The sequence below is a fragment of the Curcuma longa genome, chromosome 15 (assembly GCF_044706935.1).
Source record: "Curcuma longa cultivar G26 ecotype Majalengka, Jawa Barat chromosome 15, ITB_CL_G26_1.1, whole genome shotgun sequence".
In the NCBI taxonomy this organism is placed as follows: domain Eukaryota; kingdom Viridiplantae; phylum Streptophyta; class Magnoliopsida; order Zingiberales; family Zingiberaceae; genus Curcuma; species Curcuma longa.
In genome coordinates, this window is record NC_133875.1 from 2,797,549 (window position 1) to 2,824,701 (window position 27,153).

The 27,153-nt window shown below is 43.4% G+C and overlaps 6 protein-coding genes, 1 long non-coding RNA gene and 1 pseudogene across 8 annotated transcripts; 4 read left to right on the plus strand and 4 right to left on the minus strand.

Moving 5' to 3' along the window:
• The first annotated feature begins 252 nt into the window (after positions 1-252).
• On the plus strand, positions 253-1,927 carry LOC141846400 (glucan endo-1,3-beta-glucosidase 6-like). Its single transcript, XM_074734433.1, has 2 exons — positions 253-617; positions 699-1,927. Exons 1-2 carry the CDS (start codon positions 277-279, stop codon positions 1,825-1,827), a joined length of 1,470 nt encoding a protein of 489 aa, XP_074590534.1. The 5' UTR covers positions 253-276; the 3' UTR covers positions 1,828-1,927.
• A 3,152-nt stretch (positions 1,928-5,079) lies between these two features.
• On the plus strand, positions 5,080-10,222 carry LOC141846169 (YTH domain-containing protein ECT4-like). The gene is made up of 9 exons (XM_074734168.1): positions 5,080-5,261; positions 6,218-6,294; positions 6,470-6,644; positions 7,094-7,170; positions 7,254-7,590; positions 7,673-7,788; positions 8,460-8,999; positions 9,111-9,323; positions 9,558-10,222. Exons 1-9 carry the CDS (start codon positions 5,228-5,230, stop codon positions 9,930-9,932), a joined length of 1,944 nt encoding a protein of 647 aa, XP_074590269.1. The 5' UTR covers positions 5,080-5,227; the 3' UTR covers positions 9,933-10,222.
• Positions 10,223-10,449: 227 nt separating this feature from the next.
• LOC141846503 (uncharacterized) lies at positions 10,450-14,157 on the minus strand. The gene is made up of 6 exons (XM_074734543.1): positions 14,151-14,157; positions 12,384-12,855; positions 11,921-12,062; positions 11,493-11,885; positions 11,227-11,408; positions 10,450-10,501 (listed from the first exon to the last, which is right to left on the minus strand). Exons 1-6 carry the CDS (start codon positions 14,155-14,157, stop codon positions 10,450-10,452), a joined length of 1,248 nt encoding a protein of 415 aa, XP_074590644.1.
• Positions 14,158-15,536: 1,379 nt separating this feature from the next.
• Positions 15,537-18,024, plus strand: LOC141846171 (uncharacterized). Of its 2 annotated transcripts, XR_012603320.1 has the most exons (4): positions 15,537-15,580; positions 15,686-15,764; positions 17,276-17,400; positions 17,583-18,024. It is a non-coding gene; the product is annotated as an uncharacterized LOC141846171 (long non-coding RNA). The 2 variants fall into 2 exon arrangements; XR_012603319.1 differs by having other exon boundaries at positions 15,546-15,764.
• On the minus strand, positions 16,395-16,946 carry LOC141846170 (uncharacterized). The gene has a single exon (XM_074734169.1). The coding sequence runs from the start codon at positions 16,944-16,946 to the stop codon at positions 16,395-16,397; it is 552 nt and encodes a 183-aa protein (XP_074590270.1).
• Positions 18,025-18,662: 638 nt separating the features above from the next.
• LOC141846819 (geranylgeranyl pyrophosphate synthase, chloroplastic-like) lies at positions 18,663-19,607 on the minus strand (annotated as a pseudogene).
• A 2,166-nt stretch (positions 19,608-21,773) lies between these two features.
• On the plus strand, positions 21,774-22,812 carry LOC141846505 (fasciclin-like arabinogalactan protein 4). The gene is made up of 2 exons (XM_074734548.1): positions 21,774-22,238; positions 22,309-22,812. Exons 1-2 carry the CDS (start codon positions 21,774-21,776, stop codon positions 22,810-22,812), a joined length of 969 nt encoding a protein of 322 aa, XP_074590649.1.
• Positions 22,813-24,777: 1,965 nt separating this feature from the next.
• LOC141846608 (tetraspanin-7-like) lies at positions 24,778-25,689 on the minus strand. Its single transcript, XM_074734644.1, has 2 exons — positions 25,189-25,689; positions 24,778-25,098 (listed from the first exon to the last, which is right to left on the minus strand). Exons 1-2 carry the CDS (start codon positions 25,687-25,689, stop codon positions 24,778-24,780), a joined length of 822 nt encoding a protein of 273 aa, XP_074590745.1.
• Between the last annotated feature and the right edge of the window lie 1,464 nt (positions 25,690-27,153).

Below are 27,153 nucleotides of genomic sequence, written 5' to 3' on the forward strand. Positions count from 1 at the left end.
CGTTCTTCGATTCAAGATTGTTCGATCAAACTTCAAGAATTCCAGAGAGCAGAGCATCCATTCTTCATCTCTCCTCTCACTCCACCGCAAGATTCTTGGCTTCCTCTTTCCACACGCACCTCTGTAAAGTCGAAATCTTTGATGCATTTTGCAGGTTTTAATCCATTTGTGATCTGTGCTTTGCTTCTTGAAAGCTTCCTCGATTCAAGATCTCGTCTTTTTTGGAGTCGCTCGGCTCTAATTTAAGTACTGGGAGAGCTATCGATCTCCGGGCTGATGGAGCGGCGGCGGCGGTGGTCGTGGGGGCTTCTGGCGCTGGCGTCGTTGATTTGGTCGGCGCGATGTGCGGCGGCGATCGGAGCCAACTGGGGGACGCAGGCGAGCCACCAGCTTCCGCCGAGCACGGTGGTGCAGATGCTGAGGGACAACGGGATCGACAAGGTGAAGCTGTTCGACGCGGAAGCCGGGCCGATGCGCGCCCTGGCCAAGACCGGGATCCAGGTCATGGTCGGGATTCCCAACGACATGCTCGCCGGCCTCGCCACCGACGAGAAGGCGGCGGAGAGGTGGGTGTCCAAGAACGCTTCCAGATACATCGACGACGGAGTCGATGTCAGGTACTTCACTTCCCCTGTTTCCGACTGTTTGATCGAGCTTCATGATTAGGGATCTTCTCCATCTTCTTCCTTCTCTGACAGGTTCGTCGCCGTCGGAAATGAGCCTTTCTTGGCGACATACAACGGAAGTTTCCTCCGGACCACCTTGCCGGCGCTTCAGAACATCCAAGCAGCTCTCATCGCCGCCGGATTGAGCAACCAGGTCAAGACCACCATCCCTCTCAACGCCGACGTCTACGAGTCATCGACCGGCAAACCCTCCGGCGGCGATTTCCGGGCCAACATCCGCGATCTCATGCTCTCGATCGTCAAGTTCCTCAGCGACAATGGCTCGCCTTTCACTGTCAACATCTACCCGTTCATCAGTCTCTACGACGATCGCAACTTCCCCGTCGACTATGCCTTCTTCGACGGCTCTTCGTCCTCCATCGTCGACGGCTCACTGACCTACTCCAACGTCTTCGACGCCAACCACGACACGCTTGTAGCCGCCCTGCAGAAGAACGGCTTCGGCAACCTTTCCATAATCGTCGGCGAGGTCGGCTGGCCTACCGACGGAGACATGAACGCGAATCCGCGGACCGCGCAGCGATTCAACCAGGGCTTCCTGCGGCACATTGCCGGCGGCAAGGGCACGCCGCTGAGGCCCGGAAATGTGGACGCGTACCTGTTCAGTCTAGTCGACGAAGACGATAAGAGCATCCAGCCGGGGAACTTCGAGCGGCACTGGGGCGTTTTCGCCTTCGACGGCGGCCGGAAGTACGAGCTGAACCTTCGCCCGGCGGACTCCAATTCTTCTAATTCGCTGGTCGGAGCGAAGAACATCAAGTACCTGGACAGGAAGTGGTGCGTCCTGAAGCCCTCGGCCGACATCGACGACTCCCAGATCGCTCAGAGCGTGAGCTACGCCTGTGCCAACGCCGACTGCACGAGCCTCGGCTACCGGACCTCGTGCGGCGATCTCGACGCCCGGGGAAACGTCTCGTACGCATTCAACAGCTACTACCAGAAGAACGACCAGGACGGCAGGGCGTGCGGATTCTCGGGCCTGGCGACGGTCACCGAGAAGGACCCCTCGACTGCGACGTGCAAGTTTGAGATCATGATCGACGTCGGCGGAGGAGCGCGCCGGAGAACGACGACGGCGGTGGGGCTTGGGCTCAGCGTGTTCCTGTACGTGGCTCTTCCGTTGACCCTGACATTAGCGTGAGATGGAAGAATTGGGATGCCGCAATTCTTGTCGTCGTGTTGTCCAATTGCGTTGACTTTTTTTGACTTCGATAGGTTGACTAGGATCGTGTTGTGAAATTTCAGTAGATGTTCATAAGAATCTATTTGCGAATCATTTTCTCTCGTTTATTTTGCAGCGACTCTTCCATGAACTCTAGTACCCAATAATCGTCATCAACATTATCGACGATGAAATCATGGATGTGTGCTTGCAAGCTGACCGTGTGAGGTCGTTGGAATAATAGATTTCATCTTTTTACTAAAGAAATGGATATGAACTTGCAGCTTAGCTATAATTCATGACTATGGAGACCACAAATAAGCTATCTACCTTTGGGATTTTGGATTGTTTCGCAACAATAACGAAGAATCATAAAGGAGAAATCAAAGAAGAGGAAGAAGAATCGAGAATGGAGAGAAGAAAGTAGACGAAGAGAAGTTTTATCAAGGTTCGGCGATATGCCTACTCCACGAAAAAGTCAAGAACTCTCTATTAGGATTAGGTTTAGAGTTACAATTATCTTATGTATATAGCCTCATTCATATATAGTATTTTGGATAAAAATATCAAGTAATATCATAAATCTTGATTAACTCGACGCCTCCAGCATGAGTCCATGTTTGATGACACAACGTGCCTAGACAAATAGACCTAGACACGACTAGGGCGTGTCCGGTGGCACGACTTGTGCCTCGACAACTAGACTCGGACACGACTGAGTTTGTTCAATGGCACAATCCATGCCTGGACAACCAAACCTAGACACTACTAGGGCATGACGGCACGACTGTGCCTGTGCCCTCTGGACATTGTCGTGCCTGGGAGGTCAGCTTTGGACACGACTTCTCTAAATGAGTCATCTTTAACAATCTCCACCTTAGCGAATATCTACCCCATGCCTAGGAAGATCTCCAGACCAAGTTATACCTCTCTACAACTGAGAAATATCTAAGCAATAGTAACTGTCTTTGTCAATGTATGTGTAAGTAGAAGTGGGATCTTCTTAAGTAGTATTTCCCTGGAAGATATTAACTCTCTGATCTTATGAAATCTCACATCAATATGTTTGGTGAATCTTCGCCAAATAGATAGCACTAACTATCGCAACTTGACTCCACCTTGTTGAACACCTAGTTCTCTTGACTAATCCTATAAGCTACAACGTTTCTTTGGTTGTTTCGACCGCTATCATATACTCTGACTCAGTAGTAGACAATGCAACTATAGATTGTATTATGGACTTCCAACAAATATGTCCTCCCGTCACAGTAAATACATACCATGTAGTAGACCTTTTGTTATACATATCCCCTATATAGTCTGCATTCACATATTTTGAAATTGAAGAATTACCTTGTTGTTTAGTGAACTCGATGTCATAATCTACAGTATTCTTTGAGTATCTAAAAATTTACTTGATCGCATCCTAATATTTCCGACCAGAATTTGAAAGAAATTTGCTCACCATACTAACAATATGTGTCAAGTCAAGTTTTGTGCAAACCATGATATACATTAAACAACCAACTGCACTAGCGTGTGGATCCTTTAACATGTCTTGGATTCCTCATCCGCCCTTGGGCACTATGCAATAGATAGTTTGAATGATGTATAAGAGGTGTACTTATAAACTTCACATGTTCCATGTTGAATCTGTCCAACACCTTCTCAACATAACTTCGCTGAGATAGTCATAATCTCTCAAAGACTGTCTCTATGTATTTCCATCCCAAGAATCTTTTTGGTTGCACTTAAATTCTTCATGTCAAATTTTTTTTCTCAACAACTTCTTCACTTTATTAACCTAAGTCATGGTCTTCGTAGCAATTAGCATATCATCCACATAAAATAGTAAAAAGATAAGTAAATTGTCGTCACTCTTCACATAAATGCAACAGTCATACTGACATCTTTTGTACCTATTTTGAAGCATGTAGGAGTCAAAATGCTTGTACCATTGTCTTGGAAATTATTTTAGCTCATAAAATAACTTCTTCAATTTACAGATTAAATGCTTCTGCCCAAACTGACTAAAACCTTGTGGTTGTGACATATGAATTCGCTCTAAATCACCATGAAGAAAGGTTGTTTTCACATCCTGGGAGCTCAGCTTCGGATACGACTCCTCCATATGAGTTATATTTAACATGTTTAAATTGAATTTATTTATGTTATAGAAGATGAGAATCATAAAGATGAGGATGTTAAAATAGATATGTGGGCATATGAAGACAGACAAGATAAAAAATAAAAATATTATTAAAAAAACTAAGATTATATTTATTGAAGAAAAACTTCAAAAGATACATGTAAGATAATATAGATATTACTTACACCATCAATAAATGTTGAAATTATAATAAATACCCATAATAAATGAGAAAGAAAAAAATTAAAAAAAGATTTATTAATAATGATAAAATTTATTTAAATAAAAATAATAATATATTAGAAAATAGAGTCTAATAACATAGAAGATTCACAGAACTCATGAGGTTGAGATTGATGGATCCAATCACTTGCAAACTTGGTCAACCAACTTCTTAAAATTTCAATTGAGGCCTCTCCATTGGAGTTGACCCACAATCTCTCTTTCTTCTTCTACTTTCCCACTTTGATGAGTCTCTTTAATTTCTTGTTATTTATTTATTTATTTTATTATTTTAGTCTTTTTAGTTCTCATTTATTATAAAATACTATTAAATTTCCTCCAAAGTATCACCCTTTGCCTTTTCCCCTCTTATCCCATGGAAATCACCAAATCTTAGCAACAAGGTGCTCCCTTTTTATTATTATTATCTATAATTTGCACAAACCCCCACTAATAACTAACATTTTTAAAGTCTATCCCTTTCAAAAACAGAGAGAAGGTAATTTCTCTTCATTACAATTAATTTGCTATTCTTATTTTTTTCTTTTTTGATAAATGTTTTATCTACTATTAGATAAAATTTGGTCCTACTGATATTTGATATTAAATCCAAAAAGAAATTAGTGGAATATTTCTTTTTGGAAACTTCAATTTTTGTTTTAAAAAATTTAATATTATATGTGGAGGGTGTCAATGTAATTTAAAATTTGACGGGCGGGGCAAAGGCTGTTAAATAGCAAACTCAATGTACGTATGTGAAAATTTTCGTTATTTATTTATTTATTTATTTATAAGACCAATAAATACGGCGACGTCTGTTTCATTCTTTTTCCCTTCCGCTTCTCTTTCTCCCAATCGGAGTCGCATCTGGCAGCGTCCCCCTTCCTCTCTCAATCTTAAACCTCTCGCCCCCGTGCTACGAGATCGCAAGGAAGGGATCGTGGAGGAACGCTATTTGTCTTTCTTCTCTTGTTTGGAAGAAGACTGCCCTGGAGATCTGGGTTCGAGATGGCGGCGACGCAGCAGGCGCCGGATCGCATCGGTGTGTCCCATTCCTTGACTAGATTCATGAGTTGCTGTTTATGTTCTGCCATCAAATTAGCGTCTTTTTGCTTTTTGTATTGGAAAGGTGTATTTTTTTTTTGGAATAGATTTCGTTGTTGCGGTTTAACCGATGGAAAACGTGATCTTTTTGTTTGTCGCTCTTCTGATCTTGTTTCCTGGTTGTTCTAAAATGAAGGTTGTGAGTTTAGGTTATTGATGTGTTTGGCGTTTTTCTCAGATCTTATTTTGAACGTTTGAATAATTTGGTTAGCTTTTGCCCTGCAATTTGTATTTTAGTAGAGGAAGAACGGATTTGCATTGGAATGTGTTAGAGGTAGATCTACGACCGCGGTAATGGTTTGGTGAAGCTGTTGGTTATATGGTTGTATAATTTGAGAATCTGGACCTTAACTCATCTAGATCAAATGTACTGGAGGTAGACATGTGCATGAATCTTCATTCTAGAGCATGGATCTTCATTAGATTGCGTAGTTCAAAAATACCAGAGCAGGAGCCGGCCGTTTGGATCAACGATAGGTTTTCCAATGCTAATTGGCATACTGTGTGTCGGTACTAGATAGTGTTGATTGGAGTAAGAAGATGAGGAGCGGAGGAGGACAAGGAGAAGAGGGCAAAGAAGATCAGGAAGGAGGAAAGCATACTTACTTGAGCTCTTAAACTACCTCTTTCGCCTGCAACCATGGCACCATCATTTAGTCATGTCACAATCGATGCACAAGTCACTTTTGTGACTTTGTATCATGCAGTTGCATGTATGATTTTGAATTTATGCGAATGTACAAATATGAATATCACACATACGATTGTGCTAACTTTCTTTAACTTGTGGATTGTCTACGTGCATACCCTTAACACATATTTTATGTTTGCATTTGGCTTAGGCCATATCCCACTATAGTTGAATTAACAAGTTGTCCTGTGTTTCTCGAATAGATTCAATGGAGCCATTGACATCATTGCAGTCGAACACCGAGCAGAAAACAGTTGATGTTGACAATTCAAGCAAACAGGTATCTTTTCCATTGACACTCATTTTTTTTCTTATTCATTATTCACAACTTATAGTTTCTGGTATAGCTGTTTGCATCATTAACCAAAACACTAAGCAGAAACCAGTCAGTGTTGATAACACAAGGAAACTAGTATAATTTCTAATCAATAAGAATTTATTCCTTCTTCTAACAGCCACCATCTATTAAAAACGAGAAAGTGACAACCTCTGATGCTTCACATGATACGAGTGACATGGATCTCACAAGAGATGTCCAAGGGAATTTGAGTTCATCTGATCCTGTCCATGTGGATAGTATGGTGTATGCACAAAATGCCTTTGCTCCTCAGGCACAATCCTTTTATGGAGGTCAGATTTTCTTTAAAATAGCATTTTAAGTATCTTGTTAATATTTCTGAAAATTTGATTACAAGCTCCATGTTTGCATGTTCACATTCTGTTTTCCAAGATTTCATTGTAGTTGTGCAAATATTGCTGGTATGGACTTATGGGAGACATGCAGAATGAATCGAAATTGGTGCATGCAGTAAATAGAACCTTAGATTGATGAACCATAATAGTTGTTTTGTGTTTTCAAAGTTTCATACCTTTAATTTCTGTTGATTAGATTATTTATCACTTCCATTTCTTGTTCAATGCATCTAACTTCTAGCATTGTTTTCATTTTGGAATACTTTTTTGCGACAATCTAACTCCTGGGTAAATTGACTATAACTTTGAATTCAAACACAATAGTTTGATACGCCTTTGCAATGAGGCACAATGATGTTTGATCATTTCATCATTTTTTTTTTCAGGATACCATAATTCAATTAATGACTGGGAAGGTCAATCTCAGTTTCTAAATTTTGAAAACCTGGAAGTTGGTCAAACTGTGAGTACCAATATTCATACGACAGCTTTGTCTCTACATTTTATTTTTGTGAAAATCTTATGATGTCTTTTTCTCTATCAAAGGGTATGTATGAGAATCATTCGCTGCTCTACACTGGTTATGGTTACAATCCTCAAATGCCATACGGTCCGTATTCACCTGTCACCCCTCCTCTACCTTCTGTTAATGGGGACGGCCATCTTTACTCCACTCAGCAATTCCAGTTCCCAGGCCCATACTACCAGCAGCCATCTCCTGCCAGCCTTCCATATATCTCTTCTGCAGCTCCTATTCCACAAGTTGATTGGAGATTTCCGATTGAACAACAGGGAGCATTTCCTGCTGATAGTTCAAATTTCAATGCCCAGCTATTCAGTCCAAGACCCGGGTATCAACTATCATATGGCTCTTTTAGCGGAGGTATAGTATCGATGCTCAAAAATACTGGTGTGTTAGTTTGCACCAAGGCCTGATGGCTCAGTTTCTGTTGTGCTTTATTCAGACTGGTTGAGATCCCCTGATGGTACAAGATCTGCAACTCCATTATTATCACCTGCAGCTTCACCACAACCTATCGGTGCTAACTCTTTCGGGCAAAGCACGATTTCTTTCGGAATGGTAGTGAGTCTTTCGTTCCTTATTTGATGATGAGATGGAAACTATATGCTTATATAATTTTGTGTTTGAGTGCAGCTTTTCAATATGTCAATTCAACATTATTTCATCTTTCTTGTGCTAATGTTGCTTGAACTTTTTTCAATTTTAGAGATAGAATGAGCATTCCATTTGTAAAATAATCTACTGATTACAATTTTCTTTCCAATTTAATTTCGGTTGAGGTCACTATTCTACAGAGTTATAATCACTAAATCGTATGTGTTTTTCAGTAGCATAATATTGTGGCGGTTGAAGATCAAAATCTATGATCCCAGCTGCTCTCTGCGACTATAATGCGTGTACTTTCTGTTGTTGTTTGTGCATATATACCTTACATGTCGCTACGATACCGTTGATTTTTTGGTTTTCTGGAGGTAGGAGTCCATCGTCCCTAACCGGACCTTGTGTTTTGAGATTTGTATCGACACTATTGTCTCTTGGTTATATTTTAGCTAAATTTGGGTGTAATAGTGATAATTTCTGTTCCATTTAAAATACATTAGCAGAGGTTGTTTGTTCATTGTTGCAAGTTCTTTACGAGTGATCGTTTGTGCTTTCTTGTAACTAGTTGTTTTCGGAGTCTTATCTATCTTTTTGAAGGTGTATTCACTGTATTTTCCTACTGATTTCAGGGTTTGCAGCAGCAGCAGCAGCAGCAGCGATCTTCGTATGGTTATGGATCTGCTATAGGTTCTGTCGATAGAGAATATCCTCGTGCCAGAGTATACCATGGTAATACATTCGGAACACCTCTTACCGACTCGGGTATTAAGGATCGGGGAGCCGTTACGACCGAGAAAAGTAGGAGGCAAGGAATTGGAAGTGCTCTGTTGTGCAATTGCAATGGCACTCTTGATTTTCTTAACGAACAAAACCGAGGGCCGCGAGCAAGTAGGACGAAGAATCAGATGAATGAAAAGAATCCTTCCATGGACAATCCGAACAATGGTTCTGCGAGGATCGATCATAATCTTTACAATGATCCTGACTTTGCGACTGGGTACAAGGATGCCCGATTCTTTATAATTAAATCATACACAGAGGATAATGTTCATAAGAGCATCAAATATGGTGTTTGGGCTAGCACTTCCAACGGGAATCGTAAGTTAGATTCTGCGTACCATGAAGCGAAAACAAAAGAAGATCCATGCCCGGTTTTCTTATTTTTCTCGGTAATTCTAGCTCTATCATGTTCATGCTATCAAGTTTCAGTAAGTTTATTGTTTTGGTTGAGTAACTAGCAGATTACTGATTCTGGGAAACTATTCGATAACGATAAACAGGTCAATGCAAGTGCGCAATTCTGCGGGGTAGCTGAAATGGTCGGGCCTGTTGATTTCGACAAAAGTGTGGATTATTGGCAGCAAGATAAGTGGAATGGGCAATTCCCTGTGAAGTGGCATATAGTGAAAGATGTACCGAACAACATGTTTCGACATATTATTCTCGACAATAACGACAATAAGCCGGTCACCAACAGCAGAGACACCCAAGAGGTATGATACAGATTCTGCAAAATTTGGTGTATTGAGTACTCACACAGAAGTTAAATCTTGCATACCTGATGCTTTGATGACCAACTTATCGGAAAACCAGTTTGTGAGTAGGCCCTGTCTCGATAACCAAATATATATATATTCAACAATCGAAGAGAATCTGGATTTCTGTTTTCATTGTTCATAACTTTTGCACAAGTTTCGCCGGTTTACTAAGACTATTTTGTTACACAGGTGAAATTAGAGCAGGGTTTGGAGATGCTTAACATATTCAAGAAGCATGACTCTGAAGTATCAGTCCTGGATGATTTCGAGTTCTATGAGGAGAGGGAGAAAGCCATGCAGGAGAGGAAGGCTTTCCAGCATCAGCTATCGAATTCGGCCGGTCCGATCCCAGCAACATTCAGGGAAGACCAAAGGAGCCAAGCTGGGTTCTCTGGCAGCCTTATCGGTCAGATTTCGAAGAACTTTGCTCATTCTATGAGGCTGGAAGAAATCAGCAACACTGGCCTGTCGAACGATAAACCTAATTCCTCGAGCACTGCTCTTGCCCCCAAGCCTGATGATACGATAAAACCGGTAACTGCAACTGTGACTCCAAGTAGCTAGCAAGATAAGAAAGAACGATCCACCTCTTGCCAGCCGTGGTACAGTGTAGTCGCCATGGATGAGCTGCTGCTGAGTAAGATCAGTTCTAGTGTTGCTGAAGCAGTTGTACATTTTGTTGGCCACACAAGTAAGAAAAAGAAGTGAAAAAAAATCACATCTCTCCATTTTGTTTCTTCTTTATGTCATTGAATTTCCTTTTTTTTTTTTACTGCCAACCAACCTTGAGCAGATGTCTACCAGCTTTTGTATAGTCATTCTAATGAGAGATGAATGAATAATTTGGCCTTTTCCTTTTTGTTCCAATTCCACAAACCCTAGTCCTCTAGCAATATCTGTACTTCATTAGTCACTCTGAACTCTAAAGAGCATGAGATGTTGGAGCACAAATACTATCATTGCTTGTTTAAGGGATTCTTGATGCTTCTTACATAGCTTTTGATCTCTCTTTCTATCTAAATTCGATCAAAACATTTTGGAAAACTTGACATAATGCACAAGTAGAGGTCAACCACAAGAACTAGAAGGCACACCCCTTGCTCCCTTGTGATCCTCTTGATTGAAGGTTCTTCCTGAAGCAAATAACATCAGTTACTTGTTTATTGCCATTTGCAAATAAAACTTGGCTTCGATCAACACACAAACAAAAAGAGATTTCACTAGAGTAGCAATATTGCACTATGATTTTAAGTGTCAATCAATATTCATTACTGAACAAGCAATATTGCACCAATGAAAGTACAAGCAACAATTAAGTTTGAGTATCAGTTCAAGCTCATCTTTTATATATTTATGAACATGTAGAAAAACCTATTCCAATATGAGATATCCTAGGAGCATTATTTGATCTAGATTTCAATGTTCATTACTTTGGGTTTTATCATGTTCAAATATGTACCATATTTTTATAATTTATTCTCTAAAATTTTAATTGATTTGCCTTTTCATAAACTTATATTTGAAAGCAAGCAAAGTAGAACAGGATTGTAGATTGATCTCTGAATATTTTACTCTTTAGTCAATTTCATAAATTATAAAGGTCACCAAGTATAATGAAAGAAATACAAGTTTTGTTCGTCTTGGATGAATATGTTCACAAACTACAGTTTAATGCTCTTGGATATTTGGTTCACTTAATCACTATCAAGAAAATTGAAGTCATGGAAGACTGAGGTTACAGAGCAGATCTGAAGTCTCAAGCCAATTGACGAAGTCATAGAAGAGCAAAAGGTTAAAGAGAAGTTCAAAACAGTTTCGCGAGCAACAAGTTGAAGTAGTCGAAGTGAAGCTTAGTTACCTGCATGGAGTCTCAAGCCACAACTGATGCAATTTTGCTGCATAAGGGGAAATAGACATTCTCAGTACTGGAACAGTTATTGCTCTAGCTGCTGCTTCCTGCAATGCAAACAAGAAATCTGTCTGTGCTTTTGTCGACAGAAAAAGTTGCCTCGACTCATTAGTCTTGCTCAATTCAACAACCTAGAAAGAAAAAAAAGTTATTTTATTGTCAAAAGCATTCAGAAGTCATGTACCATCTGTAGTATAGAAGGATCAACAAATTACTTGTTGCAACCATGGAATTGTACATTCCAGAAATCTTTGATCAACAAAGTTTGCAGCCATGAAAGAGAGTACATCATTGGTTGTCTCCAAAGACAATCTTTCTAAAATAGGGCCAGTTCTATCCATAAGCTGGAGCAAAGTAACATCATCATTTGAAAGAACGGCTTCCACGTGTGCTGATTCCACATTCCCTACAACAAGAAAGTTGTTAGCTCTTCTCCAAATTCCAGAAACGCCTTCCAAGGTGTTAATACTAGAAGTAGCATCCTTTCTATCTCTTCCTTGTCCTTTCAGAGTTCCAAGGTTTATTCTAGAGTTATTTGTTTGACTATTGACTATTGGATTCCTTTGTATGCTAAATTCTGAATCCTTCAAAATCTCTACTTCTGAAATTAGTGAAGAAGTAACCAACCTTGTCAAAATGGTGCTAAAGAAGCTCCAGGGTTTACAGCAATGGCAGCCAACACTAAGGATGCAGTTTTGCGTGTTGCCCAATCATTGCTTTTGAGGACCTCAAGGATGCTGTTAACTGCTGCAGACAATGTCTGGATTGCCAAAGCAAATCCTACCCTGGGAGCAAAATATGACATACTATTCTTAAGAATGAAGAACAAAGAAATGCCACGAAGCCATAAATTGAACAAGCACCTAAGATTGCATCACCGTGAAGAGGATGAGCACCACTACGATAACAATTGCTCTTATGAGAATTTATATTGGCAAGACAATAAAAATTCACTTCACATGAATCAAACTGCTTGAAGAAGTTCAGATTATCCTTAGTATGTTGGAAAGATAAAGCAGATGGTAATCAGATGCAAGTATTAATAGCATCAAGGGCAAGTACCTAAGAGAAAATGAACCTATCAATGCAAATAACTTGGGATGGACTGAAGCACAACCTGTATGATGCTTCTGATCAGCTCGATGATCGCCGACTTTGCCATGAAATGCTGGTTCTTAAGCAATTTTATAGCACGAGCAAGCATTTGAGGAGCCTCGTCGATCACCCTCGCCAAGCACAGGGCAGCACCCACCTGCACGTATCTGTTCTGCTCTCCCAATGCTTCGAAGAGGGGCTTGGCCAACGCCACAAACACAGTCCCTCCCTCGCCGCCACCGGGACCCGCCATACTGGTAGCCAGCACCCGGCAAGTCTCGACGCAAGCGTCCCGCACAGCGGAATCCGTGTCCTTGAGCCTCTTAACAATCAAAGACATAACTTTCCCGCAATGGGGAACAAGAAGTCTCCCGTACGACCTCGCGAGGGTGCCCATCACCCGCACGCTCTCCCGGCGAACGGCGCTCTTCTGGTCGGAGTCTGTTTCTGCGACGCACGACAGAAACGGGGCGACACTGCTTGCTGCGGCGCCTTAGCACCAGTTCTAACCTTGGAGTTCGACCTTGTCGCCATAAATCCGGCTACCAAACTCAGAAGCTTTGAACTTCTAGATTTGGATTAGGATCTCGAAGAGAAACCCCAGCTCCATGGTAAAGAGCCGTGCCATTGAAGACATCAAATTAACTGCTTTTGTCAGAAAACATTGCTGCTAAAGGCAAAAGAGAAGAGGAAGAAGGGGAACTGCAACATACCGGAGAATGAAGAAGGCATTGATCCGTGCATTCGCAGAAGAAGAAGACAATGCAGGAAGAGATCAAATCGAAGAACAGATCAAGCGCAGAAAGGAAGAGAGAGACGAAAGCTTGAACAGAAAGAGAAGAGAGAGAAGAGGAGAGAGAGGAGAAACTACGCAATGCAACATGCCCGAATATTTACACGCGTCAGTATTTCCATCTTCATGTGGGGACCATTCACGGTCCAATTTAAGAGAGGGTCTTCATGCAGGAAGAGATCAGTATTTTCATCCGGGGCAATGGTGCAACGGTATGACATTCAGATTATGACCTAGAGACTCATGATTCGATCCTTAGCTACGACGTATTTGCAAGAATTTTCCTTCAAATGAGGAACGCAATCAAAGGATGCTGGGCATCTAGATTGACCGTCGTATGCGCTTCTTGATTTACCTGGTGATTGGTGGAAACTTCCATGGGACCAGACTGGTCACCCTAGGAATTGAGTCCATGAGACTGCTTGGGATTTAGGATCTTCTTTGTGGACATTTTCGCGCTTTTGGTTACCCGATTCGAAATTATAACTGGGAAGAACAAGGGATCAGTCCTTCAGGATACAGAATATTCATCAAACACGAATCAGCCGAAGTTCGATAGTTTCGATGATATTATTGGTTGAAGTAGGTGGTCCCAACTATGATTGTAACGCGGCATCTTTCCATTGGATGGCGTTCGCCATTTGCTATGGGAAGCTCATTAGGGAAGCGTACAATGGAGTCATTATAGCAGTTTGACCGTTTGACTTACCGTCATCGTGATCGACTACTTCGCGCTTTTGGTTACCCGATTCGAAATTATAACTGGGAAGAACAAGGGATCAGTCCTTCAGGATACAGAATATTCATCAAACACGAATCAGGCGAAGTTCGATAGTTTCGATGATATTATTGGTTGAAGTAGGTGGTCCCAACTATGATTGTAACGCAGCATCTTTCCATTGGATGGCGTTCGCCATTTGCTATGGGAAGCTCATTAGGGAAGCGTACGATGGAGTCATTGTAGCAGTTTGACCGTTTGACTTACCGTTCATCGTGATCTGCTTAGCGACTACTTCGTGCGCGCCAATAAGCGCCACCTCTGATCCATGCCCGGAGCGCAATCGACGCGCCGCTCATCGACGTATCAATCGGTGTCGAATTGTGATTGAAATCTGACGCAATTTGGCCAGAAACCACACGAGCAATGTCGGCCGCGTTTCCAACTAAATCACGATCGGATTCCGGCCAAATCACGACTGAAAGTCGATCGGTCTCCGATCGCAATTTGATCAAAATTCGATCGTGATTTGATCGGAATTCGACGCACGCTACTGCCGGCTGCGTTCCGACCAAATTACGTCGAATTCCAGTCACAATCCGATCGGAATCCGATATCGACTGATGCGCCAACAAACGGCGCGTCGATCGCGCCGGACCGACAGTCGGCGGTGGTCAGATGGCACAACGAGGGGCGGCGGCAGTGGGTCGGGGGCGGAACATTATGCATTCCCACATTTGAACAGTCAGATCTATGTGCGATCGCGTGATGAATGATGGATCGAACGACGCTCACGGACGCGCACGAAGGACTCACTCAGCAGATCAATTCTCATTGGAGGTAAATCCGTGGGCAAACTTTTCAGTCTGAGGTGTCAATGGGCTGGGCCCGGGTCTGATCTTGGCCCGAACGGGTGTGGCCCGGATCGGTTACATCAGTCACGGGCCACCACGATATGTAACGGCTCGAAGTCGTTCGACGCCGATGATGACGAACGGAGGGCGCCTGGAAGGATCCAAACCCTAGTGAGGTCGATTCACCGGCAGCGAGTTGCGCCGCCGCGGTTTTCTTTTACCGAAGACGGCAAGGGCTCGTCGTGCGTCGCCGCCTCCTACGCCGACTCATCGACCGCCGGAGAAGAACGGGAGGCCGTGGTGGAGATTCTGCGGCAGTGCGGAGGTTCCTAGAAGGACTCAGCTTTTATCGCCTCCAGTTCTCGAATGGGGAGATAGAGGAAGAGGGCGTCGATCTGAATACTTCTAGTTTTAGCAAGAAGGTGCAATTTTCCATCTGCTTTGCTCATTGCTAGATATCTGTCTATGGAGAAGCTTCCTGATCTAATCGATAAGGTTAGAGTTCCTAAGTCTGATAAATTAACGATGAGGACTTCAGACTACAATCGAGCTTCACAGAAGAGGGATGCCAAACCATTTTTGGAAAGATCGGCGCCAGCGAGAGTACATGGATGTTGAAAAACTTCTTGTGGTGCCCTCAGTTCCTTCAAAATATGCTTCATAGGAAAGATCTCCATTGCCGTTGATTTATGACAAGGTGTGTCTGTTCCAGCAAGGCCCTGTGAAGTGTTCTTGTCTGTCTGCTATTGACGAAAAGCCGCGCCTGCAAATCGAAATGTGACACTACTGCACTGGCTGCCGGAGCAAAGATGGAAAATCTCACATGTATCCTGCATTCGCAAGGTTATAAAACTGTGACCCTGATGTAGTATCAACTAGATTTTGCCAACCCCTTAGTTTTTTTACTTGTATATTGAAGATGAAGCTTTTTGTACAATTTGTGTGCAGAATAATCAAGGGGGAAAAAGCATGGAAACGATGATCAAGTTATTGTCCATCTATCACATTGACTGAGGTTATGCCACAGGTTAGTGAGCATCTCTCTGTTTTGTTATAGAACATGTTGAAATTTGTGTCACGAAGTGCCTTTGAATTAATTCTAAGCTTATCTCTTTATGTACCTCTAAGAGCTTCTGCAAGTTTCTTTCTTTGTTCATAAGAAGATCAGTAGCCATCGAAAGAATGGAATAGGAAGCTCTTTCTTTCTTTCTTTCTTTATTGCTTTAAGAAATGCAAATCATGGAAAGGTAAATACTTTCTGTTGGAGTTTTCAGGAAAACTCAAATTTAGTTTTGAAATTTAGAACTGCCGAGCCTGTAAAATTAGCTGAAAGGAATTCTATGAAGTAATTAGTTCAGGTGTTCGACCAATTGAATTCTATGAGCACTGCAAATTTAACTGCAGTAGGCCAATCGCCCGTGCCTGCATTTTGCAAGCATTGACTAAATTTTTGCTAAAAAAGAGAGGTAATTGAATGAACCACTGGAAATTGGAAACATCGAGCAGATCATCTTCAGCTTCATTAATTGTTATTCATTTCCATCACAATTCAAACTCAATGACAAACATGATTAATTAGAAGAAAGCCTGGATTCCAGGGGGAGATCATCATCGATGATCATCCCACGCCATGGAAGGAGTGGTACTAGTCCACTGATCACCTGCACACGGGCTTGGGCGGCAGCTGGTGAGCGCCACCGGCGATCTCAGCCTCTGGCGAGCAGTACCATACATGGCATCGGCAGTCCTTGTTCTTCTCCACCACCTTCAGGATGCCCTGGAACAGGCCCACCTCGCACGGGATCCGCAGCACGCCTTCCTGCTCGAACCCGAACTCTTCCTCTGCCTCCTTCAGCAGCCCCGCAAATGCCCCGTGTGCCAAGTACTCTGTCGGGATCACGAACCGACGTTGCTCCTCCCCCACGCTCACCGCTAGGTACCCCTTCGGCACCGATGACGACGTAGAATAACCAGAAGAGGAAGAGGAGGAAGAAGAAGAAGAATAAGAAGAATAGCTTGAGTCAGAGAAGGACAGCTTCCTCTTCAGGAACTTGATGCTCTTGCTGCCTCCGCCTCCGCCCCCGGAGGCAGTGGGGGCAGCAGAGGCGCTCGACTTGGCCGTCGACACCACTGCGAGTTTCTTCCACTTCTTGATCATTTGCCGGAGCCGTACAATGTCGGTGATCTTGTTGGATTTCTTGGACTCCATCGACAACTCAGAAGCACAGCAATGAGTGTCGATCAAGTGGAGCTACTTGAATTGCTTTGGTTAATGCCTGGAAAACTCACGAGGATTTAAAGGAGTTGGGATGCCAAAAGTATTGTACATGCTATTAAATATAATATTCAGATTTACAAAATTTAATATTTTTTTACTTTCCAACTTGGTACTTCAACATCTGAATTCCACTGTAAATTTCTTGAACCTGCTTGGTTTGCTCATTTCTTGAAGACATTTTTATTGAACCCTCTGATTTGATTCTCTGCTTCATTGTCTTTTAGATTTTTTACAGACAAGTAAATCTAACACTCTTGCAGGTCCAATCTACTCATCCATGTCAAGCCAATAATGCAACAATGCTTCTGCTGCTGACTCGCCACCTGACTCCAACTCCAAACCACTTGGTGTCTGCAAAATCTACAAATCTTTCATGCCCCTGGTGGTACGGTCACTTGGTAGTTGTCCCTGCTGTGCTTTTACTGTCCTTGCATGTGATTCTTGTACCATCATCATTTATCCATTCTTCAAACTCAAGTTTATGATCTCCTCCTGCTTCAGCACGCTTGGATTCCCAGCTTTCTGATTCAACTTCTGCCTTGTTTCCTTTTTTTCTATTGGATTTAGATGCTTGGGAGAACATGGCAGCAGGTGGGTCTGGAGAGCAGAGCCCATGTGGAAATCATATGAAGATTTCAACTTTTGGATCTGCTTCTGATCAATCATTTGAAGTTTGATCACAAGACACTGTGTTGATTCAGTCGTGGTCAAATCTTGGACCGGTTAAAGAACAGTAATCTAATATTTTTCAGTTCAGAATTCTTTTTTTTTAAGTAGTAAATCATGTGAAGTTCTCTTAACTAATAAGCTTTGGTGTGTGTTGATGATTGATATAGTTTTATAAGAGGAATGAAGTGGTCTCGAATACTTCACCATTTTGAAGCACATGAAGAACACTGCTTCACCAGATGAAAATGGCTAATAATCTTCAGTTTCAGTGCAGAATTTGTTGATATATTTAATAAGGGTTTCCAGACAAGTTGGTGATGGTACACATGATATCATGAGATCCAGGTATGATTAATTATGCATGTTTATTGAGTATCAAAAATACTTTAATTTATGCAGTAGTAGTTGTTCTATTTTATAGTAAATAGACATCTCAATTCATCTCTAGCGGCTCTCTCGAGATTTTTTTTTTTTTTTTTTTTTTTTAAAGATGGAATCTATCACTTTAATAGTTTCACACGATCGGCCTCACGATTATCTGTGTAGAGATAAATCGAAAATTATAGTTGATAACGACGAAAGAGGATATTATCTCGATTTCATCAAGATTCGAATTTTATTCTTTTTTATAAATTTATTTTATCGTAATCAATTCAACTATGTCATACGACGTCTCTCCCAAGACTTTATCCCTGTCTCAGGAAGCAAATAGTTTTGGAGCTAAATGTTTGATATCAAGATCTGGCAATAGATCATGACCATTAAGCGGGCCGGCAGCAGAATACGAAAACGGCATAAACTAAAAAAATAAATTAGATTCCACTTAGATTTTTTTGTCCTTTTGTGGTAAGATCGCAGGTTTTTCTATAGATTTCATTCGAACGCTGTTGCAAAAAACAGACAAATTAAGAAAAATATAAGAGATTTCACGACTTTGTTGTCACCAATCGAAAGCTTTGATCGATCGGTTAGTTTAATTCAGTTATGACGGTTGGCGATGTAGTGTGCGAGGTGGCGCTGCGGCCGTGCTCTGTTCCGGTCGAACCCCTCCGCCTTCCCGACCAGCTCCTCCGCCAGCCGCCGCGCCGCCTCCAAACCCAACAGCTTTGGGTACGTCGCCTTACCGCACGCCGAGCCCTTTAACGCCGTCTTCCTCAGCTCCTCCGTCGTCCTCGTCACATCCAGCACGTCGTCGACCACCTGGAGCAGCAACCTCACCACGCGCCCGTACCTCCTCAGCCTCTCACCTCCTCCTCCCGGCCGCCGCCTCCATCAGCCTCGCCGTCTTGTGCAGCCCCACTTCCTTCCCCTCGCACTCGATGTCCGTGAACTGCCCCGCGAGCAGGGCCTCAGCCTTCGTTGCCCTCCCCAGCTCCGCCACCGCCGGCAGGACCCGCTCCGTGCTTGTAGGCGAAGCAATGCAGCTCGTCGCCCGCCAGCACCGTGACGCCCTCCCCGAAGACCACGTGGTTGGCGAGGCGCCCTCGTCGGACGTCGCCATTGTTGATGCAGGGGAGGTCGTCGTGGATCAGCGACACGACGTGAAGCATCTCGGTGGCGCAGGCGAAGGGCATGGCGGCGGACTGGTCGTCGCCGACCAGCACTCAGGTCGCGAGCAATGACGGAGTCAGAAAATTTATAGTCTTCGGACTAATCCTAATCTAATTGAAAGTTCTCAGGCTATCTTCCTCTCTCACATCTATTTTTTATTTTTTCTACAATAAATTTAAATGGTAACTTTTCTTTAAGCTCGGGTAGAAACATGCTTGGCTTCGCCCTTGGCCACGAGCGTGAGGACAAGGCAAACTCGCTTGCAGAGGCAACGAGAGAGTATCGCATGGCGGCAAAGAAATGCTCCGGCCGGCGAAGGGGAAGGGCGTGGTGGAGCACGGCGTCCACGTGCCAGGCTTTGTCGGCCATGTACTGCTTGCTTCCGGTCTAATAGGTCGTTCTCATCCGCCACCTTAGGAACAGAGGAGGCGTCGTCGTCGTGAGGCTAGGCTCCACCACGGCAAGCAACACGTGGTCATCGTCGGAGCAATCATTAGGAAGCAAACATAGGTGTCCACCACGAAATACGTTTCCCTACAATTTATTTATGCATAGCTAAAATTTATCGTGGATATATGATAATTTTTTTATAATGAGAACGATTCTTGAAAGACAGATCTGGATCATGGCTCATCCGGCGGTTAGTCCGGTGAAGAGCGGCCTCGCTCTGATACCACTTGTAGGATCGAGTGCACGTGAGAGGGGGGTGAATCACGTGCTTTTTAAAATTTTCGTTCGTTTAAAAACCAGAGTTAGAAACTTTATGCTTTGAAAAGCGTGCAGCGGAAAATAAATATGAAGCGTACGAAAGACACAAGTGATTTTTTTACTTCGTTCGGAGCCGTCGACGACTCCTACTCGAAGGCCCAGGTCCCTTGGACCTTTCCTGTGGGCAATCCACTAAATCTCTCTACCAGACACAAACTCTGGTAGAGTAGGCGAATACAATAATCAAAAGTGTGACAACCCCACACTTTTGACTTTTAAATAAGTGCCGAAAATAAATAAAAAAAAACTTCGTTACCCAACAACAGAGAATTCTGGACACGCTCGAATGTTGGGGGTGATCTTCCGGCAGAAATTGGGCGTGGTCGTGTCAAAGCTCGGGTCGTCGCAGAAGAATGACGTTGGTCGCAGTTCTGTAATTCATGCACTGACCGCAGCTTTATATAGACACTATCAAGTTTATCTAGATCTGCAAATGTTTTAAAAAACTGCAAAACTTGATCCACACTTAGCAGTTTATCTTATCTAGGATCAAAAAATAATTTAAATAATATATATATATATATATATTATTTTTATAAGAAATGTTATCCTCCTTAAATAATTATTATAAGAATGATTTTATCATTTTATAAAATTTCAGATTAGAAAAATGAATAATAAAAATTAATTTTACAGAGTTCTCATGCAAAATTAATTTTATCCATATACCAAATAAATCTTATAAAATAGAGTTAGTATAATAAAATATACTAAAATACAGAATATTTAAAATTAATTAGATCCTGTCAATCCAGACCAGGATCTAACCAGGACTCAACTTAGATCACCCAAGTGGGTCTAAGTTGGACCGCGCCTAAAGTCCAAACTTGGACTCGTCCTCACTGGTTCGCTCCTCCAGTGACTTACCTCACTTACCTCGTGCATCTCTACTTGACTTCTTAACCCACCAGGACTTAGGCTCAACCACCCTGGTCTTTCTGCCAAGTCTCAACCAACTTGGTCTTCGGCCAGTTGTCAGGCTCCGCGGACCCAACTGGACTTCCTGCCAGGGCTCAACCACCCTGGACTTCAGCCTGGTGTCTGGTTCTAAGTCTTTCGACCCTGCACACTTAGTAAAGAGATTAAAAATAACAACCTAACTTTAACCACTTTGTCATACATCAAAATCTGAGTTTGATCGTTAGTGCAGTAAATATAATTCAGGACATAATTGAGTTGGTTATTGCAGAATATATTTATTGCAGTAGACAAGAGTTGAATTTCAACGAAGTCGAGATAATGTCCTCTTTGTAATGACTAATTTTCTCACAAATGATCATAAAAATAAAATGATTTTACCTTTTACTGCACATAAACAACAAATATATAAGACAAACAATAAAAAAAATAAATCAAATAAATTAAATTTCATGTTGATTATTTATATATATCACATTTTAAAAAATTCTTTAAAATTACTCTTGATTTTTCTCCCTAACTCAACAACTTCAAAAACAAGCCTATGACATTGTTTATAAACACTATTTAAATTCACAATTTGATTTATTTTTATAAATTAGTTTATAAAATTATATTTGTGCAAAGATGAAATACTTTATATATACAGTTTGACTTTTTAATGACCCAGATATCGAATTCTATGAAAATTTCTCCTCGAATTAAGGTCAACCACATTCATCCTCCATTCAAGGTCAACCATCTCTTTTTGTCGTAATTAAGGTCAACCATGAATCTGTAACCCCCACGTGCCTACAAAACCCAACAGATTACGATTGGAGGAACGTAGAGAAAGTCAACTGCAAGAAAGTCATGGCCATCAAAGTAAACACGCTCTTGGCTTTTCCTCTTCTTCTCCTTCCCCTTCTCCTTCTCCTTCCCTTGGCTTCCTCCCACAACATCACTACGATCCTCTCCAACTTCCCCGACTTCTCCTCCTTCAACGAGCTCCTCAGTCGCACCGACGTCGCCTCGCAGATCAACTCCCGGGCCACCATCACCGTCCTCGCCGTCGACAACGGCGCCGCCTCCGCCGTCTCCGGCCGCCCGCTCAACGAGCTCAGGAACATCCTCTCCGTCCACGTCGTCCTCGACTTCTACGACGCTGACAAGCTCCAGAAGCTCGCTAACCACTCCGCCATCCTCACCACCCTCTTCCAGGCCACCGGCCTCGCCGTCGGCCACAACGGCTTCCTCAACGTCACCGACACCGGGAACGGCCAGGTCGCCTTCGGCTCCGCCGTCCCTGGCTCCGGCCTCGTCTCGAACCTCGTCAAGGTAATAGACATTCGATGTATGATCGTCGATTTGGTCTCCGTTCTTACGGTGTTTCGACTGTTATCGTAAGGTGGTCGTGGAGCAACCGTACAACATCTCTGTTCTCCAAGTTAGCAGCATCGTCGTGCCTCCGGGCATCGACGGCGGAGGCAATAATGGCTCCGGCGACGGCTCGGCCGCGGGGGCTCCCGCACACGCGTCGCCAGCGGGAGCTCCCGCACACGCGTCGCCAGCGGGGGCTCCCGCACACGCCTCGCCAGCGGGAGCTCCGGAGCACGAAAAGGCGCCATCGCCTGCAGGTGGCGCGCCGTCATCGGAGGCGAGTGTGGCGCCGTCCTCAGGTTCCCCTGACGCGTCTCCTGCCCCCGCGGCGGATGGGCCGAGCGATTCTCCGGCGGATGGGCCGAGCGATTCTCCGGCGGGTGGGCCGAGCGATTCTCCGGCGGAGGGACCGGGAGGCGCCGGGGACGAGGCGGAAGATGGGACTAGCGAGCATTCGGCGGCGGAGAAAGCGGTGGCCGGGCTCGCCGGAGTTGCTGCGGCGATGAGCTTTGCGGTGTTGGGTTCTCTGTAAATTCGATTAGCGGCACGCAATTTTTTTGGAAAATAAACAATAAATGATTTTTTAAAATCATTAATTCTTTTTTTATTTCTAAATGATTAAATATTTCTTTGAATTAGTTCTAATTAATTGTTCTTAATATCGATCTACGAAGAAGCTTGTTGGTCAATCATTTAAACAATACAACAGCAAAACAACAAAAAAAAAGAAAATCAGAATTAATGAATGGAAATAAATAATAATAATTTCCGTGGATTAATTATCAAAAATGTGTAGAACAGGGAAGGAGGAAGGATAATTAAGCCAATCCAGTTAGAATTATATAATAATTTGTATGATACTGTAGAGTTTCTAAACTGGCATGTGATTGTTATTGGAACATGACGTGGTTGAAAAATGAGAAGAAAAGGGATTATTAAAAATGATTAGATAATATTTGAGAGACAGATAATTAATAAATCTATACCTCTCATATCTTAATGATAATCATCCTTAAGGTATACGGTCTAATCTCTGCACTCTCTCGCTATCACATGTCAATCTTATCTCAGTTTCGAGTTTCAATCTCGACACTCACTCGATATCACACGTCGACCTCATCTCATCTTCGAGTTTTAACTTCGAGTTCCGATCTCGATACTCACTTGGCGTCATGCGTCGACCTCATCTCGACCTCAAGTCTCGACCTCGAGCTCCAACCTCGACATTGGCTTGGTATTACGCACCGACATCTTCTTGCCTTCGAGTCTCGATCTCGAGTTCCGGTCTCGATACTCATTTGGCATCATACGTTGACCTCATCTCGACCTCAAGTTTCGACTTCAAGTTTCGATCTCAGGCACTCATTCGGTATTACGTGTTGACTTTATCTTGACCTTGAGTCTCGACCTCGAGCTCCAGCGTCGGCATTGGCTTGACATCACATGCTGACCCCCATCTTGGCCTTGAGTCTCCATACTCACTGGGCATCACGCGTCGACCTCATCTTGACCTCTAGTCCCGATCTCGAGCTTCAGCCTTAGCATTGGCTCGACATCATGCGTCAACATCGTCTTAGCCTCGAGTCTCAACTTCGAGTTTCGGTCTTCGCACTCACTCGGCATCACACGTCGACTCCATCTTGGTCTTGAGTCTCGATCTTGAGTTCTGATCTCGACACTTACTCGGCACCATATGTCGACCTCATCCCAACATCGAGCTCCAACCTCAGCATTGGCTCGACATCACGTACCGACACCATCTTGACCTCGAGTCTCAACCCCAAGTTTCGATCTCGGCACTCACTTGACATCATGTGTCAACCTTAATTATCCTGACCTCAGGTTCCAACCTTAGAGCCACTTGATCCCAGGAGTCGGTTGGCCTGCGCGATTAGGGAAGCCTAAGACTGTTTCTTCTAAAAAAATAGAAAAATATTCTGAAAATATATGAACGATCAGAATCTTTCTAAAATTGGAATGGATATCTCAGAATATTTTCTAAACAAATACTAATATTTCAAAAATCTCTCTAAAAGTTTATCCATACCTGTGGGCATAGTGTGACATGCACACATCAACTCTAATTATTCTAAGTCATTAAACTTCTTCCTTGTACAAAATCTTAACTTGAGTGATGGAATAGTTTGCCGGGATCCGTCCTCGGCGCATTAATTCTAACTCTTTCTTTTAGTATTTTTCAAGTCTCTTTGTTTCTCTGGACGACTATCTTCGAGAAGCATACGCATTAGCCGTTCGTTGGCCGACAACTTGATCATCTGTATTTACTGAAATATTTTATTTAAAATTATTATATAAACTTATGTTGCTGACCGCATTAATTCTCCATGAGCTACTTATCGTTGACCAATAACAATGCTAGTCGATTCGATGCGAGCTACTCATGTCGAACTAAGTCAACCATACATGATCAAGCAGTTCATGGAGGGGATGACAGCATTGAAACAGGAGGAGCAGAATTCAAGATTAATTCTGCTAATTAAGGATATCCTGCTCGTTTGAAGCGCGGGTAGCGGTACTCGTCCCTGTGGTTCCTGAAGGCGCAGCAGCCGACTGAGTAGACGAGGAGGAGGAAGACGAGGAAGACGACGTTGACGGCGGCGATCTTCTTCCAGTCACGCTTGATCTGGGCGAGCACGCCGGCCTTGCAGGACTCGCAGTCGTAGCAGAGCCTCGACCGGTCGTTCTCCCAGGCGTTGCAGTCAGGCATGTCGCCGGAGTGGAAGCTCGCCGGCTTAACCCACGTCGTCGCGTTCACGAACGTGAAGTTGCATGCCGTCGGCGGTTTGCAGCACCCCGACTGAGGAGAGTTAATTCGAGAACCAGAACAAAAAAGATGAGATTTTGAAGTGGGAGGAGCGAAGAGGATGGGATTTGGGGAAGCAGGAACCTGGATCGGGGAGAGATCGTCGCCGACGAACTGCGCCCGTGTCTCGTTCTTCTTCTCCATGCTCCTGCACGCCTTCCTCTGCTCCAGGCAACTCCTGATGCGCCGCCAGTTCTCGGAATCCTCCACCCTCTTCTGGAGCCAGTGGGAGAAGTCGCCGAGGCGGAACTCCTTGAATCCTCGGTCGGAGACGGCCCGGCCGGCGCCCTCGTTGGTGACGACGAAGGCGAAGGCAGTGAAGCAGAAGAGGAAGAGAATGAGCAGGAACATGACGACGAGGTAGAGCCAGAGGAGGCAGGAGTTGCGGTAGCAGGCGCCGACGAAGCCCGCCAGGGAGACGACGAAGAGGAACACGCCGAGCGCGATGAGGGGCGCCGCCAGGAACTTCTCGCAGTCGGTGGCGGCGCGAGCCTTCAGGTAGATTCCGCCGCCGATGACCGGCAGCGACAGCAGCAGCGTCGCCAAGTTCAGTGCCCCGATCAGCTTGTTGCTCAACCGCACCATTTCTCTCTGCCTCCGCCCGCACACGAGGAATCAATCAAGAAAACAGTGTCTATTTATAGGAGAAATTATTTCATCGTCAAAATAAAAAATAAATAATTATAAATTGCAAAAGTCGGCTCATGCTGATGAGTTTGGCCTGCAGCTGAACTCCAGTAATTTTTTTTTTCTTTTAAAAAATATTATTTTAAAAATATTATTGCAGAAAAAAATCGATTTTGCAGCACGAAAAAATAATGTTTATGAGGTTTGACTACTGACCGTTCCTGTCCTCCAACGGAAAGCTGCAAAAGATGACCTGGAGCAGAGAGCCGACGTGGATTACGATGACGGCTGGAAATACAGTCACCTGCTTCTCGTACGTTATCTTCTTACGTGGATTGTTTAATGGCATGCACCGCGCCACGTCACCGGGTATGGATGCACGGGCGTTGAGAACGGACGTGGGAATAGAGTTTCCGAGGAGGAGCAGAATCGCTGCGGTCAAGAACCGGTCAATGGATTGTGTCGGCATGCATCTCAGCCGTCCGATGACCGCGGCAAGTGGCGATTGGGCAGCCGTCCGATGACCGCGGCAACTGCTTCCGTGGATTATGGCAAATTTTCTGAACCGAGCCCCTGGATTTTAGAAAATTCTCAAAAACTTCTTCGTACTTTTTAAAATTTTAAACTGGATCTTTTCCAATGTGCCCAAAATGCTCATAATGCTTTTTTTTTTAGAATTTTAAAAATAATGTGTCTGTTTTTTATATATATTTTAAGCTACCATAAACAATTTTCTTTCGAGTATGATTCTAAGCTTATTCATAAGAATTATGTTCATTTATATCTCTATCTTCAATTCGTAGGTAAATAAAAATAAATAAATTATGTTAATTATTATTACGTAGAGAACTTTCATTTATACTTGGATGAAGCTCTCTGTGATTAATTGTTAGGGTGTAACTGAGTTGGTACCTGAATGATAGAAGTTTTCCCGCATGCGTTACTATTGCTAAAGGCGAAGTTTTCCATGATTTATCCCCTTCTAAGTAGTGGAAGGAGCAAGGAGGGGGGGGGGGGGGGGGGGGGGGGGGGGGGGGGGGTCATTCTGGAGAGCCTACTAAGGTGACAGATTTATATTTCATTGTCAATGAAGGTCCCTTTGCCCCTCAGGGTATGGTGCAACGGTCGGACCACTGATGGATTTCTATAGTGTTACGATTCGACTCTCAATTGAAATATGCATATTTTCTATTTGATGGAAAAAAACTATGGGAAGCAACTGTGTTGCAAGCCATGGTTCTAATATTCAGATGGAGCATGACTCTCTACAATGATGGAAGATAGAACATAACTTTCTACAGTGATGAGTTGATCATGGAGGTCGGTTGTCGTGACTAAACACTTCTCGAATTTATCCTAGTGGCTGGTGAAAAACTTCTATAGTTAGGTCAATCAACTTTGAAAATAATTAATTAATTCAAA